The sequence below is a fragment of the Octopus bimaculoides genome, chromosome 16 (assembly GCF_046866305.1).
Source record: "Octopus bimaculoides isolate indiv1 chromosome 16, ASM4686630v1, whole genome shotgun sequence".
Classification (NCBI taxonomy): Eukaryota; Metazoa; Mollusca; class Cephalopoda; order Octopoda; family Octopodidae; genus Octopus; species Octopus bimaculoides.
This window is the reverse complement of record NC_142943.1, coordinates 27,166,129-27,183,742: the sequence shown is the minus strand read 5'-3', so window position 1 is coordinate 27,183,742 and position 17,614 is coordinate 27,166,129. Positions and strand designations below refer to the sequence as shown.

General features: G+C 35.8%; 1 protein-coding gene and 1 long non-coding RNA gene across 9 annotated transcripts in view; one reads left to right on the top strand and one right to left on the bottom strand.

The window, feature by feature from the left end:
• The window catches only part of LOC106871768 (uncharacterized), a 1,221,261-nt gene that overhangs the window by 491,990 nt on the left and 711,657 nt on the right, over positions 1-17,614 (bottom strand). For all 8 annotated transcript variants that reach the window (XR_016244689.1, XR_016244690.1, XM_089364843.1 and 5 more), the window contains exon 49: positions 8,202-8,296. Coding sequence is in view for 6 of the 8 variants with exons in the window: in XM_089364843.1 (XP_089220969.1) it covers positions 8,202-8,296 (95 nt within the window). In the remaining 2 variants the exon portion in view is untranslated. The remainder of the gene's footprint in view (positions 1-8,201; positions 8,297-17,614) is intronic.
• LOC128249695 (uncharacterized) overlaps positions 1-17,614 on the top strand; it is a 77,766-nt gene that overhangs the window by 28,284 nt on the left and 31,868 nt on the right. The gene's annotated exons all lie outside the window — the stretch shown is intronic.

Below are 17,614 nucleotides of genomic sequence, written 5' to 3'. Positions count from 1 at the left end.
TATAAAATAAAATAAAATAAAAATGGATGGCACCATGGAAGAAAGTATTGAATGTAGATGAAATATTGAGTGTTCAATATAAAGGATCAAATATATAAATATATAAAGGCGACTCGAGTTTCAGGGCTATTTCCCTTCGTCATGGCCGGTATGACAGACTTTAACAGACGAAGGGAAATAGCCCTGAAACTCGAGTCGCCTTTATATATTTATATATATTTATATATATATATATTTATATATTTGATCCTTTATATTGAACACTCAATATTTCATCTACATTCAATACTTTCTTCCATGGTGCCATCCATTTTAATTTAATTTTATTTTATATTGTATATTGTATATTATATTATATATTGTATATTCCATATTCTATACCCCACATTAGTTCTGCAGGAATATAAATAAAACATAAAAAACAGACAGTGTTGGAACTCTTAAACAAAATAATATATTCCTCTATACACAATCATACAAAAAAACCACCTTTTTGTATTTATTTTTACTCGCATATATATATATATATGTGTGTGTGTGTGTGTGTTTGTGTGTGTGTGTGTTTGTGTGTGTGTGTGTGTGAGAGAGCATATATATATATATATATATATATATATAAATGTTAAGGAGAATTTCGGATAGGTTCAAGAATCTAAATGTACATATATTCTGCCATGGATCAATGTACATCGTTGTAAGAGTAATTAAATTATTAAAACATATTAAATATCTATGAATACACAAATATAAAAAAATCGAATATACATATATAAGTAGATGAGTGAAATTAGGTTAGTACGGCGTTGTAAAAGTCATTATAATGAAAATAGACCCTTACAAAAAAGTGAATAAAATAAAATCTTTCGAAGAGCGAATTTAAAAACATTGTAGTGTTGAGGTTGCATTTTTCAAAAAAAAAATTATGTAAATAATCTAAGAGAATAAGTAATCTTGTTTAGGTAAACTGCTGGTAGTAACCCTCTTACGGCTGTTTCGGGAGTACAGTAATCCATAAATTTTAAGTGTATTTTCACTCCAAAAATTGAATACTACCCCCTTTACCTGAGAGTATGTCATTCAGGATTCACTTTTCATGCAACGTTGTACTGGTTAAATGAGATTTAGTTATAAAGGGAGATACAATTTTTAACAGAAGGAAAATATGTTTTAACAGGAATTATGGGATATGCGATTTGGAAGATGTTATAAATGTTATGCAGGTAATAATTGTTCAATATAAAGTTACAGAATGATAGGAGTATAGACATCAATTAAAATATAGATAATTAAAAATTAAATGGTTAGTTTATCGAAGTTTATCAAAATATTTAAATGTTGAACGGTATCTATGGTTACAGGAAAATATAGCCCCCGAAAACTTATTTTAATGATGTACGTTCATATCAACGAAAAATTATCATGGACTCACTAATGCACAATTTACATACAAACCTAACTGTATTGTATGGGGGTACGTCTGCTATTTCAGACCAAGATAATGAGTGTTGTACATTTTTTAGTTTAAGTTCTTGTATATTCGAAGCTAGCGTTGTAGAAGATTTATATTTTGTGTTAGTAAAAACGTCCAACGACCAAATTGCAACGGACATCTACCACAAACGAACAGACTCAAAACAGTATCTTATTTTCAGCTCATGCCACCCTAAACACACCAAACTAAATATCCCATTCAATCTAGCAAAAAGGATCTGTACAATTGTATTTGATACAACTACTTGGGTATATCGCCTACAAAACCTCAAAATAACACTGATTGAACGTCAATACCCACTCGCACTTATAGATCATGGAATTAAACGTGCCAAAAAGTTGGACACAAACACACCAAGAACAACAAAACGCAAAACCACATTTCACTTTAAATCACTCCCATACATACCAAACCACAACCCCAGAAACAATGAAGCATGCAACACAATTTTACAAAATCTTCCTCTCCTCACTCAAGACCCGAAAATGAACAATATTCTGAATGCACATAAACTCCTCAAATGCAAAAGACAACACAAATCACTTAAAAGACTCCTAAAAAATGCAAAACTGTACTCAACACATACGATACCAACAGTTAAAAATGCAGACGACCCAATTGTGGTACATGCCCAAACCGAACTGAGGGCACAGAATTGATATTCCAGCAAGGAGAAATATTTTAAATTAAAACCAACTTCACATGTGCCTCTTAGAACCTGATTTATGTCCTAATCTGCTCAGATGGTGGCCACAATTATGTGGGACAAACGTGCCTTATTTTGAGACGCAGAGTTACGCTGCATAATGAACAGATTCGTTTTCCTCAATACAGGCAGATAGCTCTGAGAAAACATATTGATAAATGTGCAAGAAATAAAACACTGAATTTCCATATTTTTCCATTATACCAATGCAAAAATTCAATCTCCTTACAAGAACGCCTAAACAAGGAAAACCTGTTTATACAAAAGTACAGACCACACCTTAATATACAAACTTGACCACCTGCTACCTATACATTCCTTAAAAATAAATAATAAAAACTCAAAATGTGAACCTGAATTGTAACACGTTCACTCAATATATTGGGCAATATATATAAATATTTCTTTGGCTTATTTAATTTATATGACATTATATTAACCAAGGATTTCTCTTTTGTCTATAATAATTCAATATTGACAAAATGAGGAACTACTATTATAAATTACACACAAATATACAGATAAACATACCTCTAGTATACATTATGAATTGAAAGGGAGTTTTTGTACATTACAATTTCAATTTCAATTTCCTTTATCACAATTTTCCAAAATTGCAATTATTATTATTATTATTATTATTATTATTATTATTATTATTATTATTGTTATTATTATTTCGCATTTCCTGTACAAATTACCTCTCATATTACATTCAATAATGCTGAGGAGATAGTTGTCCCCCTCGCCACCTGTTGCTGCCCTTTATCCACTCTCTCCACTCATTTTTACTTATCAGGAAATCTAAAAATGGCGTGATTCCTTGTCTCAAGGAATTATCACTTCACAATGTCCCTTGAAAAGCTAATTTAAATAGCGAAAATCAATTGGGTATGACTACATTTTATGAGACTTTACCATCCATAAAATGTGTATTTATATTTTTTTTTTATAAAAAGATATTAAGACTATGTGAAATGAAGGCATTTCTCTTCCCATTTTTTATATACGTTTCCACATATATTTCACTTCTTATATATATATATATATATATATATATATATATATATATATATATATGGGTCCACCAAGGTTCCGTCCTCAGCCCCCTCCTATTTATCATAGTCCTCCAGGCAATCACAGAGGAATTCAAGACAGGTTGCCCCTGGGAGCTCCTCTATGCTGATGACCTTGCACTAATTGCGCAGTCACTATCAGAACTAGAGGAGAAGTTTAAGGTGTGGAAGCAAGGACTAGAATCGAAGGGCCTTAGAGTCAACCTAGCAAAAACCAAAATCCTAATAAGTAGGAAGGTAGATAAAACACAAACCCCTTCAGGTAGATGGCCCTGCTCAGTATGCAGTAAAGGAGTAGGTAGTAACTCTATAAGATGTACCCGGTGCAAGCTATGGACACATAAGAGGTGCAGCAATATCAAAGGCAGTTTAACTACAAAGTTAGTCTTTGTATGTGGCAGATGTTCAGGTGCAATAAACACTGTAAACAAACAGGAAACAACTTCTATCTCATTCCAGGGAGAAAAACTAGAGGTAGTTGATAGCTTCTGCTATCTGGGTGACCAAGTTAGTAGTTGGGGTGGGTGCGCTGAAAGTGTAACTGCTAGAATAAGAATAGCCTGGGCCAAGTTTAGAGAGCTCTTACCTCTGCTGGCGACAAAGGGACTCTCACTCAGGGTAAAAGGCAGACTGTATGACGCATGTGTACGAACAGCCATGCTACATGGCAGTGAAACATGGGCTGTGACTGCTGAGGACATGTGTAAGCTCGCAAGGAATGAAGCCAGTATGCTCCGCTGAATGTGTAATGTAAATGTGCATACCCGTCAGAGTGTAAGTATCTTGAGAGAAAAGCTGAACATAAGAAGCGTCAGTATTGGTGTGCAAGAGAGACGATTGCGCTGGTTTGAACATGTGGTGAGAATGAATGAGGATAGCTGCGTGAAAAAGTGCCACTCCCTAACAGTTGAGGGACCCCGTGGAAGAGGTAGGCCCAGGAAGACCTGGGCTGGGGTGGTGAGGCAAGATGTTCGAACATTGGGCCTCACAGAGGCGATGACTACTGTCCGAGACCTTTGGAAATGTGCTGTGCGTGAGAAGACCCAGCAAGCCAAGTGAGATAGTTGCCAGTGCCCCTGGACTGGCTCTTGTGCGGGTGGCACATAAGATGTACCATCCTGAACGTGACCATTGCCAGTACCGCCTGACTGGCCTTGTAGAGTTTTCGAGCGAGATTGTTGCCAGTGCCCCTGGACTGGCTCTTGTGCGGGTGGCACATAAAAGACACCATTTTGAGCTTGGCCGTTTTCGTGCGGGTGACACATAAAAGCACCCACTACACTCTCTGAGTGGTTGGCGTTAGGAAGGGCATCCAGCTGTAGAAACTGTGCCAAATTAGATTGGAGCCTGGTGTAGCCATCCGGTTTCACCAGTCCTCAGTCAAATCGTCCAACCCATGCTAGCATGGAAAGCGGACGTTAAACGATGATGATGATGATGATATATATAATTATAAAATATGGTAATTAATCATATATTAATTAATATCGATTAATTATCAAGAGGCCAGCACATCTAAAGAATCAAAGAGATTCAGAAATAATATCTGCAATCTCAGGGGATTAAGGTACATTTTTAAAAATAACGTTGACCACTAACGTGGACAATTAATGTGCTAGAAATAGATCACATCTTGTGTCTATTAAGACCTAAATTGCTCTCAACATGAAATATAGCAGCATACCAAAACGTAAGCGGGCAAGACATTTAAAATCACCTAAAAAAACATTATTAAACAGGTACCGGTTTCGGATTTAACAAATCTTGCCGATTGTCCATTCCCTTTCAGCCTGATTTGTAATGTAACCGCAATCATCAGAATCGTATACAAAGTTGCCCACCGCCATGGGTGCGCGTGTATATGGTTCTGCTAATTACAGCTTGAATATATACGACGCAGTAAATATTTTCTGCAGATATATTCCTGGAATTATCGCGCCAAAACAAAGACTTTTGAATTTCACCATTAAGCTGTAACTATGTGTGTGTGAAATGTTTGCCTATCAATCTAAGGAAAATCTTTCACATACAAGTCTTGACATTGAGTGAGAAGGGTGGAGTAAAGCAAATGACATTTCTGCGGGGCTTTCTTTTCTGAGTGCTAGGACCAGGCACCCACTTGATGCCAGTGCCTTATCGTAGAAGGAGGCAATGATGTCGAAGGTAGCTTGGCTCGAGAATAGATTTGAGATCCTCTGCTTACACCTTTCACTAGGTTCTTGAAAACAATAGGAGGCGGCAGAAGTCTGCTAATATAAGACAGTCTCTTGTTTAGCTTGTGCTAGGACCTGTATGTACCAGAGCCCAGATCTAAAGTAACATCAAAAAAATCTTCTATGGTGAGATTAGTCTCAACGGTGATCTTGAGACCTATTCAGTCTTAAGGTGCTAATTAGGTCTTTTCTAAGTCTAATGCGTGGCCGTTGGCTCCTTTAGAGATGGCTAGGACATCTCTGTAGAGACGAAAGAGGATCGAAGGAAACCTCTTCTCTAAGATGTCCAGGACGTACAATCCGATAAGATCACGGACATTGACGCTGTCATATGCTCCCATACCTACAACAAAGGAACCCTCGGGGTCAGATTGCTTGACCCATGTAGAATATTTGCTGAACAGTACCACCCTCTTGGCATGCATGATAACTCTAACATCATTATTACTAATATCTGTGAAGCCCTTGGTAAAGGAAAGTGCCTTCAACAATAACTCTTTAGAAATAGATGGATAAAAGTTGACAATGTCGAACTGTGTAAATCTAGCCCTGTCTCTGTCGCAGTTGGCAATAAACCATGAGGTTACCTCATTGGTGCTGCACCATAGAGGGAGGCTCGTGTATCTTCTTATGTCATCATTAATCTTCCTCAGTATATACTTGCTTGCCTGGCCAATCTCAGACTTGGCCGAATTTATCAGGTGACATTTGGGGTTGGAGGCAAAATTTGGCTTGTGATTTTTCAGTTATAAAAGCATTTCTCTTGGATAAGATCTCTACTCTGTCTGCTATACCTAGGTTAACTGCTATTTGTTTAGCCTCACAGTTAATGTTGTTGTAAGTGTGTGAGGAAGCGCGTCTCTATTTTTTGTAGGATTGAATCATTTAAAAGTCTAACGTAAGCGTATGATTCTATCATGTATAAGCTCTTAGTCTAATCCGAGAATATTAAGGACCCATTAGAGTTTCTTATATTTTGTATATCTTCACAGAGTTTGCTCTGAAAGGGGTAAAGGCCTTACGGAATTTCGGCCTGGGGGCATTATTCCCAGTAGGCCTTCTCGAAGGAATCGAGTTCCTTGATTCTAGGTGGGAACTTCCTAGACTTGATATTGTATTTAATAGCCTCGGACGGTGGCGTGCTTTCATCATAGTTAAAATACCCTTCCGTTTCATATGCCTTATCAAGTCTATCATTTTCTCCAGTAATATTTTCGTGTAGACCTAATTAGACGGTATAGGGATATTTTTTGTAGAATACTCTAAATTGAAACATTCCATGTTATCCTTGAGGTAGCAAATGGTAATATGTAGAAGCACAGAGATCGGTACAGTAATCAAACATAGACGATGTAGTGGACTTCATAAGACACTCTGTAACCAGGTCGCGGATAGACAGTTGAAAAAATAAACATATATCTATGGGTTTATTGATGCAAACAGAAGAAACAGAACTCAAAATATGAGTATATGTATACTTTTATTAATATGTAGCAGGAGTAACACAGTGACTCAAGGATCGAGAGCTCCTGCCAACGCACAAAATGTCGGAACTAGAGTCACTCTGTTGCTTCTACTAAATTTTAACGAATATGTGTACAGGTAGATATACAGACATACACGCGCACATGCATACACATACACACACACACGCATTCACATGCACCACTCCACCCGGATTACCACTGGATATTCCTACTCTTTTGGACTCTCTGCTCATGGATCTCAATTGTATATTTCCGTTGGTATATATATATATATATATATATATATATATATATATATATATATAATGCAAGAGAGTTAGGGGTTGAGGATTCAACCCACTAAGGGATAGTATCTATCCAATATACTGCTGGGAATCTTATATTTGTATTGAATTTTTGTGAATCTCTGAAGAGGCCTAGCGAATCATGCATGTACCCCCATTACATCATTTTCATCTGCTAATTACTCCAGCACACAGGAGCTATAGGGATAGAATGGGGCATGCCAACGCTAGGCCGAAACAGCTGTAAGTTTCTGTATATTCTCCAATTGCTAAATGTACTTTATATTTGTAACCTTAATTGTTAATATGGCATGGTATGTCATAAGCATCTGCATATTATGGTTTTTGTCATTTTAGTTACAAAAAATAAACAAATTAATTTAATGGAATACACTGTCTGCAAGTCGATGGATACCGCATATTCTCCTCCATTTTCTTATTGCTATATATATATATATATCCAGAGTCACACACACACATATCTATCTATCTATCTATCTATCTATCTATCTATATATATATATATATATATATATATATATATATATATATATATATATATATATATATATAGAAAGAGAGAGAGAGAGAGAGAATTCACAAAAAAAAAAAAAACAAATGACGAAGAACAAACAGATGTATTACCATAACGCCTGGGAAGTGAAAAAGTCTTTAACGTTTCGAGCCTACTTTCTTCCACAGAAAGGAATACAGAAAGAAACAAGAAGAGAAAAAAGAATTTTTACATAAAGTTCAAAAGGTTCAAAAACTTCAGACATCGTGGTGTATTGGACCGATTTTTCAACAGAAGTGTCCAGAATAATTCATAGGCAGGAGGGGTGTATATATATATATATATATATATATATATATATATATATATATGCATATATTTACTAATGGTTCACAACATAAATAATAATATATATATATATTATCTTACTTGCCAGTGAGTCCCGTCTGGAGGCATGGTAGTCAGTACTCTATAAATTCTTCTCCACTTCAATAAAAGCTGCAAATATTTTGATTTATTCTTTGCTGTAACATAGATTTCACAAAAAAAGATTCAGTTGATAATAACATGTCCTTTTACTAAATCAAAATATTTAATATCATCAATATGGCTAATAAGATATGATATTCCTTTAGACTTACTCCTTTGGACTAAGGCGGTGATCTGGCAGAATCGTTAGCACGCCGGACGAAATGTTTAGTGTCATTTCGTCTATCCTTACGTTCTGAGTTCAAATTCCACCCAAGTTGACTTTGCTTTTGGAGTCGATGAATTAAGTACCAGTTGTGTACTGGGGATGATCTAATCAATTGACACCCTCCCCAAAAATTTCGGGCCTTGTGCCTAGAGTAGAAAAGACTATTCCTATAGACCATCCTTTTATTGTTCATATTATTTCACAAAACAGTGAGCTGCCAGAACCGTTAGTGTGCTGAGTGAAATGCTTAGCAGTATTTCTGCTAGATTTGTATTCTGAGTTCATATTCCACTGAGATTGACTTTGCCTGTCATCCTTTTCGGGTTGATGAAATAAGTACCAGTTGACCATAAGGAATATGTAAAAAACATCTATGGGGTTATTGAATCTACTAGATATAAATATGGAATTACCATCTTATATCACTCGACTCTCTTAGAAATGGAAGAGTAAATCAGATAGCATCATCCTAGATGAAATTATAGATGTCTTGATAAGGAAAAAAAAATTTATAATTAACAGATCTTGATCCTTAAATAATGGCAGTTACTTTAGTTGTGGTAATAGTGAATAAATTTGAAGCTTAATACTTAAAGTAATTATGTATAGCATGACAAACTTAATTCCAGATATTCCTGTTCTCAGTATTTATGAAAGAAAGGGAAAAAATAGAGCAAATGTCTTTCAATTCTCTATTTCTCTCAGTCCCCACAATCGGTAAATTTTTTATTATTTAGAGTTGATGCAAAAAAGTAATAATGTCCATAGGAGAATTTAATCTTTACACTCATCGTTGTAAGTGATTGATATTACTAAAAGACGTAGACGTGTCTTGAATGTTAACATTAAATCTTGGTTGTGTTATAAATAACATAAGATAACGGTATTAATGTTTGGAATATAAGTAAAGGAGAGTGAAAAAAGCCTCACAATATTAAAGAGGAAAATTTGTTTTATATATTGACTCTAATAAATTCAGTTGTAAAATTAAAAAGTATAAAATGTTTTTATGAAATGATATTAGGAACCAATTTGAAATTTATAGTATTGAAAATGTATAGTGTCTAATATGAATATATGTTGAAAATCCTTGCAGTTAATGTATGAGGTATCAATGTTTCAAGTCAGTCATTGATCCAAAGTAAATTCTGGTCGAGTTTAAGTGTAACGTAGTAACTATACACTTATACACCATGTGATAACACAGACAGCATCCCTCAAGGGACAATTACTTGTTATTCTGAAGTTGCATCTTTTGCTATTTCAAGTGCTCTATTTATCTCATCAAGATAGTGAAGACTGCCCTATTACCAATGATATTATACTGGAGAACATTTTTGCTCTCTGATGATGGAGATACATTATCCAGTAATTTTGGAGTGCTGATTTTAATTGTGCTTATATAGAGAGTAAGCTGTGGGGAAAATGAAAACTTGATGTGATAGAAGAAATCTGACTGTAGTTTTGAAATCAACATTCAATTTTAGTCTAAATCAAATGCAAAAGCGAACTTAGCAAAAATTATGTTCAAAGCATTTTCTCTGTGTTATTGATCATATAGTTATGACTGTTATCGTTCTTAACATTACTATAGACAATATGTTAAGGATAAACATTACAGCTATAACTATGCTCAATATTACAAATCATAACCTTTGCTATGCAAGCCCCTATTTTTTTAACATTAATTTTATCATAATTATTAGCGTTGTTCATGATATTGTCCCCACTGTCATGAGTGAATGTAGAAATATCCTTATTACTAGAGGGGCGTGTTGACTGTGTTTGTTAATGCGGGACAGATAAATTATATGACTATAGAAGCTATAGTTGCTGTTGGCAACATAGTTACAATTATACTTATAAGATGATAATGATGATCATCATCATCACCATCATCATCATCATCATTTAATGTCTGTTTTTCATGCTGGCATGGGTTGGAGTGTTTGACAGCAGCTGGCCAGCTGAAAAGTTGCATCAAACTCCATGTCTGTTTGACATGGTTTCTATGACTGGATACCCTTCCTAATGGCAACCACTTTACAGAATGTACTGAGTGCTTTTATGAAGCACCGGCATGGCTGAAATTATATGGCATCAGCATTGGTGGTTTTTACGTGGCACCAGCATTTACAAGCCTGCAAGATTAGGAATGCTCAGCTGGAGAGTGACGCAAGGGACAAGCTCATATGCAAGGACAACCACGCTTTTACTTAGCTTCACATGTCTTTCCAAGCACAGTAACTTGCCAGGTGTCTTGGTCCCTAGTCATTTCTTCTCTGAGTCCAGCATCTGTAGATCCTTTCTCTCCACTTTCTCCCACATCTTCCTGGGTTTACCTCCTTCCACATGCTCCCTCAATAATTAGAGAGTAAAACCTCTTGATGCAACTCTCTTCATTCATACATATTACTTGGTTACTGCACCTCTTATATACCACTGCACCCCTTATGTGTTCATAGCTTGCACTGAGTAAATCTTATGGAGTTTCTCCTGATAACTTTTCTGCCTTATGAGCAGGACCATCTCTCTGAACGGTTCTGGAATTTGTCTGTTTTCATAATTACCAATACTTTGGTCTTGACTAAATTAACGCTAAAACCCTTTGATTCAAGTCTACTTCTATACCTGAAATTTCTTCTTTATTTCTGGTAGTGATTCAGCAATAAGTAAAAGGTCATCAACATAGAGAAATTCCCAAAGGGAAGCCAATCTTCAATTCCTCAGTTATAGTTTGGAGAACCATGATAAATAAGAGGTGGGTAAAAATTGAATCCTGGTGAACTCCTACTTGTACACTAAACTCCTTGTTATTCACATTAGCAACCCTCACTTCACTAACAGCATCTCTGTACATGGCTTGTACGGATCTCACTAACCATTCATCTATCTCTAGCTTCCACATTGCCCACCATCTAAGGGAGCAAGGGACCCTGTCAAAGACCGTCAACAAAAGCCATATACAGTGATTTATTTTTGGTCAAGTATTTCTCCTGCAGTATCCTCACCAGGAAGATTGCATCGGTGGTACTTCTCCCTGGCACAAATCCAAACTGCATCTCATCTATCCTAATTCTCTTCCAAATAATTGAGTTATGACCCTTTCTGTAACTCTCATCACCTGGTCCAGCAATTTGATGCCTCTCTAATTATTTCTGTTTAAGACATCCCTTTTGCCTTTGTTGCAGTTGACTATAATGCTGATACACCAGTCATTGAGTATGACACCCTCATTGATAACTTGATTAACTATATGGGTGGCCAAGTCATATCCCACTCCATAAGATATTTTAAGCATCTCAGCAGTGATTCCTGATGGGCCAGAGGCATACCCTGTCTTCATATACTTTATTGCTTTTCCTGCTCAGCTACTATCAGTTGGGATAACCAGCCCCTCTGTTGGCTTCACATTAGATAGGCTCTCCTTTCCCCATGCACCATTCATAGTGGCACTTCCAACCCTCTTTCTTTACAGAATTGTTAACTGCATTGAACCATCATCCATGGGAACACATTTCCCTCCTAGAACATCAGGGTTTCCTTTGATGCATTCATACCTGTCTGTCTGTCTGTCTGTCTGTCTGTCTGTCTGTCTGTCTGTCTATCTATCTATCTATCTATCTATCTATCTATGCATGTATTATTATTATTGTGGATAACTATATTGCTATTATTGTGATTAATGTTCTGATTTTTATTGTTACAATTGTTATTATTATTATTATAGCCATGGTCAGTATTACCAAAATTAGGATCAATATTGCTATTATTATTGTTAAATTTTTTATTCATATTTTCAATTAAATTTCTGTGTTTGCTTTTTTTTTTTTGTTTGTAGCTCTGATGATTTTTGTAGTGGTCCATATTGCTTATACAATTGTTACTGTTATTGTGGTTAAAAGAATGGTGACTGATGTCAGTCTTCCCACAAATATTTAATTTGTGTTATTAAAGTAGAAGAGTCTTTTTTATCAGATTTCAGACAGAAGGTAATAATTATGTTCTTAGGGAAAATCGATTTAATATATTTACCATTAAAAACCAAAACTATTTCATGAAGATATACAGGTTATTCAAGCTAAATTTGGCAATCTTTTCCATCTCATGTTTTCTTCAGCAACAGCTTCATGTATGGTGGACAATCAATGGCACTGGATAGCATAAAGTCTAAAGTTCTTGTTAGGAAAAGTTAGCTAACATGATGGGCTGGAAGCCATCTGAATACTGGAAAAGTGTTAGTTATGCTGTGATTATTTGTATTGAGTATCAAAACACTGGCGTCATGAATTCTGTTCAGTGCTCTGAGAGCACTGGAAAGACTGTAAGAACATGACATAGACAACTGAAATGCATACTACGAAGCTATGGCCCGCAGGGAGTGACACAGCAGTCATTCTGACTGTCCTTGCATTCCATAATTCATCCAACAACTTTAGGATAAGGAGGTGAGAGATGGAAGATCTGAGCAAAGGAACCTGGGCTTTGATGAGAGAGATGAGTATCCGAGTTGTCACAATGAAAGAAGTGCAATGAATAAATTCTGACAGCCAATGCCAAGAAACACAGCATGACGGAGGCAAAGAAGCTGCTGAACATGATGAGGCATCCTGTGGAGCCAGAAATGATCTAGGTTTCTCAGAGGAAAAGAACTCATGCCAAGACCCATTACACAACACTCAGAACAACAGGTGACTAGCCTAAAATTCATGTGAAGTCGCACACATAATGAAAACCAAGTTTTCCCAAACTGTGATGGTTTTAGGGTGTGTCTCCAGTGAGTGTGTCATCATGATGTCCCACATCATTGAATTGGGTTTTAGACTCAGTTCAGACTATGATCAAAATCTGGTTTGAGAGGGTTGCCATATGTGTGTCAGTAGGGTTCAGGCCCTTGAATACCTTGGGAAAGAGTCAAACGCGGTTGCTGGAGTATTTCTATGACTTCACATGACACAATTTCTAATTATCCAATTCCCCTGATTGTAATCCTATGGATTACTGTGTGTGGTATACAGTTGAGATACCAATCTCTCTCCTTGCAGCACAAAGGCTGAGCTAGTGGCCGAGATCAAGGAGGTATTCATAGAACTTCCCAGGGAAACAGTGAAGAATGCATATACCAGGTCTCAGAGCCATCTAGAAGCTGAGGACAGCTACTTTAAGTGAGCTTTGAGTTATCTCCAAGCAAATATTTTTTGAATTTTGTTAAAATACTTTTTTGGCTGGGATATTGTTTTTACCTTTTATGCAAAATGTCAAATTTAGCCTAAATAACTTGTGGATGGTCCTCTTGATTGAATATTGACACAATAAATTGGTCTTTACAATAACTAGCATTAGACAGGATTACAGTTTTAATGTTTGAAATGTGATTAAAGATGACTGATTTTATTGAATGATATTAGAATCAATTTGAAGCAGAAAAGTGCTATATTTATTCACTTTAAAATGGTTCTTCTTGTATCTAAATTGACTACATGTTGAAAATCTTAACAGTAAATTAATTCTTAAGTGTTATGGGTTCCCCGATCCCTTATCTGATGATCAGTGTGGAAACTAGGAATAGGTGAGTGACTGGTGAGAGCTGTAGAAGGGTGCTGTCAATAAGGTGAAGGTTAGAATTGTGTACAGTGATGAATTCCGGGTAGAAATAAGGGTTCACCAAGGATCAGTCCCCAGTCCCCTCTTATTCATCATAGTCCTCCAGGCAATAACATAGGAATTTAAGACAGGCTGCCCCTGGGAGCTCCTCTATGCTGATGACCTTGCTCTAATAGATGAGTGTGTAAGTAAGGTCTAGAATCTAACGGCTTCAGAGTCAATCTAGCAAAAACCAAAGTCGGAAGGGGGACAAATCACAAACCCCTTCAAGTAGATGTCCCTGCTCATTCTGTAGAAAAGGCACAGGTAGAAAATTCATAAGATGTACCCAGTTTAAGCTATGGACAGATAAGAGGTGCAGCAATATAAAGGAAGGTTGACTGGGAAGATAGTGTTTGTATGTGGAAGAGGCACAGGAGCAATAAAACCAAAGATGTACATGAAACATTCCATCACATGCCAGGGGGTAAAACTAGAAGTAGTTAATAGCTTCCATTACTAGGCGATAAATTCAGTAACGGGGGTAGATGCTCTGAGAGCCTAGCTACGAGGATACGAATATCCTGGGCAAAATTCAGGGAGCTCCTACCCCTGCTGGTAACAAAAGGCTTCTCACTCAGAATGAAAGGTAGACTGTATGATGTTTGTGTATAAACAGCCATGCTACATGGCAGTGAAACATGAGCTATGACTGCTGAAGGCAGGTGTATGCTTGAAAGAAAGGAAGCTAGTATACTTCAGTAGATGTGTAATGTCAGTGTGCATATACGACAATGTAAGCACTCTGAGAGAAAAGTTGGACATAAGAAGCATCTGGTGTGGTGTGCAAGAGAGTTGACTGCACTGGTATGGTCATGTATTGTGTATGGATGAGGACAGCTGCATAAAGAAGTGACACACTTAACAGTGGAAGAAACTTGCGGAAGAGGTAGACCAAGGATGACATGGGATGAGGTGATGAAGCCTGACCTTCAAACGTTGGGCCTCACAGCAGCAATGACAAATGACCGAGACCTTTGGAGATATGCTGTGATTATGAAGACCCAGCAAGTCAAGTGAGATCATAGCTATGTCTGATGCTAGTGATAACTAGCCCGTTTGAAAGTACCCTTCAATGATTGGGCAATATGTTGTACTTGAGAAGACCTGATGAGTAAAGTGAAATCATAGTTGTGCCCGATACCAGTGCTGCCTGATTGGCACTCAAGCTAGTGGCATGTAAAAAGCACTACGCATGCATTGTTGATGCCAGATCAACCTAACTGGCTCCCGTGCTGGTGGCACGTAAAAAATACCATTCAAGCATGGTTGATGCCAGTGCCACTTGACTGGCCCCCATGCTGGTGGCACGTAAAAATGACCCACTACACACTTGAAGTGGTTGGCATTAGGCAGGGCATCTTAGCTGTAGAAACCTTGCGAAATCAGACTGGACCATGGTACAGCCTCCTGGCTTGCCATTCCTCATTTAAACTGTCCAACACATACCTGCATGTAAAGCAGACGTTAAACGATGATGAAGATAATGATGATATTTGAAATGGATGACTGAATGTTTTAAATTGAATACAGAACATCTTACGTTTCATGTCTTTTTAATCTTAGGACTATTTCCATTTTGTTGATTCATTAAGACCAGAATATTGACAATACATTGTCTCTCACTGCACACTTGTGGTTACTTTCATCAATCTCCTTTACTTATATTTCAGAAACAATGTTCCAAGTAAATTTATATAGCCTTGATAAGCATTGGTTGAAATACAAAAAAAGTGCACGCACACACGCACACATACACACGCACACAAACACACACACCACACTTAGATATGTATAGAGTTTACATATAAATGAACACATATACACAGAACAATATAAGTGTCGACTCACATGTCTATTTAATGCACAAATTTAAAAATACATCCATATGCTTATATGGATATGGATACATGGACACAGACACACACACACACATATATGTATATATATGTATATATATATATATGTGTGTATGTGTGTGTGTATGTGTGTGTGTGTATGTGTATGCATATATATAACAATTAATTTACAGTGATTACCAGGATAAGAGATTCCCAATCGATCCTTCCCAATTCTGTGCCGCTACTGGTTCGTTTCGCGCTGACTTCACAGCAGCTTCCCAGTGAAAAATAATCTTGTTACAGAATTACGAGAAAAATAATTTATTAAATTTGATTTACAAAGGTATCGTTAATTCCATTATTATCCAATGTAACTAATTTAAGAATGATAATAACAGAATCAACGATACAGGCGACCGCAGGCCCCAAAATAGCATTAAATAGCCGAGGGATTAAAACTAATCAAAGGACATACTAAGTATGTCTACCTGCTTGAAATAACAGTCAAAACTCGTTATTAAATCGCCAAAAAAATACACTGGTGATAACTACAGAAATCAAGCAAAGGTAAATTTGGTTAAGACAATCTACTAACATACATTGAAATATTTGGATTCACGTGGATTATGTTCTGCATTGGCACAATAAGCCCTTGCTTCTTCAGCACGCATTACCAGGATAAGAGATTCCCAACCAAATTGTCTTAACCAAATTTGCCTTCGTCTGATTTCTGTAGTTATCACCAGTGTATTTTTTGGCGATATAATAACGAGTTTTGACTGTTATTTCAAGCAGGTAGAAATACTTAGTATGTCCTTTGATTAATTTTAATCTCTCGGCTATTTAAATGCTATTTTCTGATCTGCTGTCGCCTGTATCGTTAATTCTGTTATTATCATTCTTAAATTAGTGACATTGGATAATAATACAATTAATGGTACCTTTGTAAATTAATTTTAATAAATTATTTCTCATAATTCTGTAATGAGATTATTTTACACTGGGAAGCTACAGTGATTTCGGCGCGAAACGAATTAGTAGAGGCACAGAATTTGGAAGGATAGGTTGGGTATCTCTTATCCTGGTAATGCGTGTTGAAGAAGCTAAGGCTTATTGTGCCAATGCAGAAACTAATCCACGTGAATCCAAATATTTGAATGTATGTTAGTAGATTGTCTTAACCGAATTTGCCTTCGTTTGATTTTTGTAGTTATCACCAGTGTATTTTTTGGCGATTTAATAAAGAATTTTGACTGTTATTTCAAGTAAGTAGACACACATAGTATGTCCTTTGATTAATTTTAATGTATGTATGTATATATATATACATATATATATATATATATATATACATATATACATATATATATATATATATATATACATATATACATATATATATATATATATATATACATATATATATATATATATATATATATATATATACATATATATATATATATATATATATATATACATATATATATATATATATATATACATATATATATATATATATATATATACATATATACATATATATATATATACATATATATATATACATATATACATATATATATATATACATATATATATATATATATATATATACATATATACATATATATATATATATATATATATACATATATACA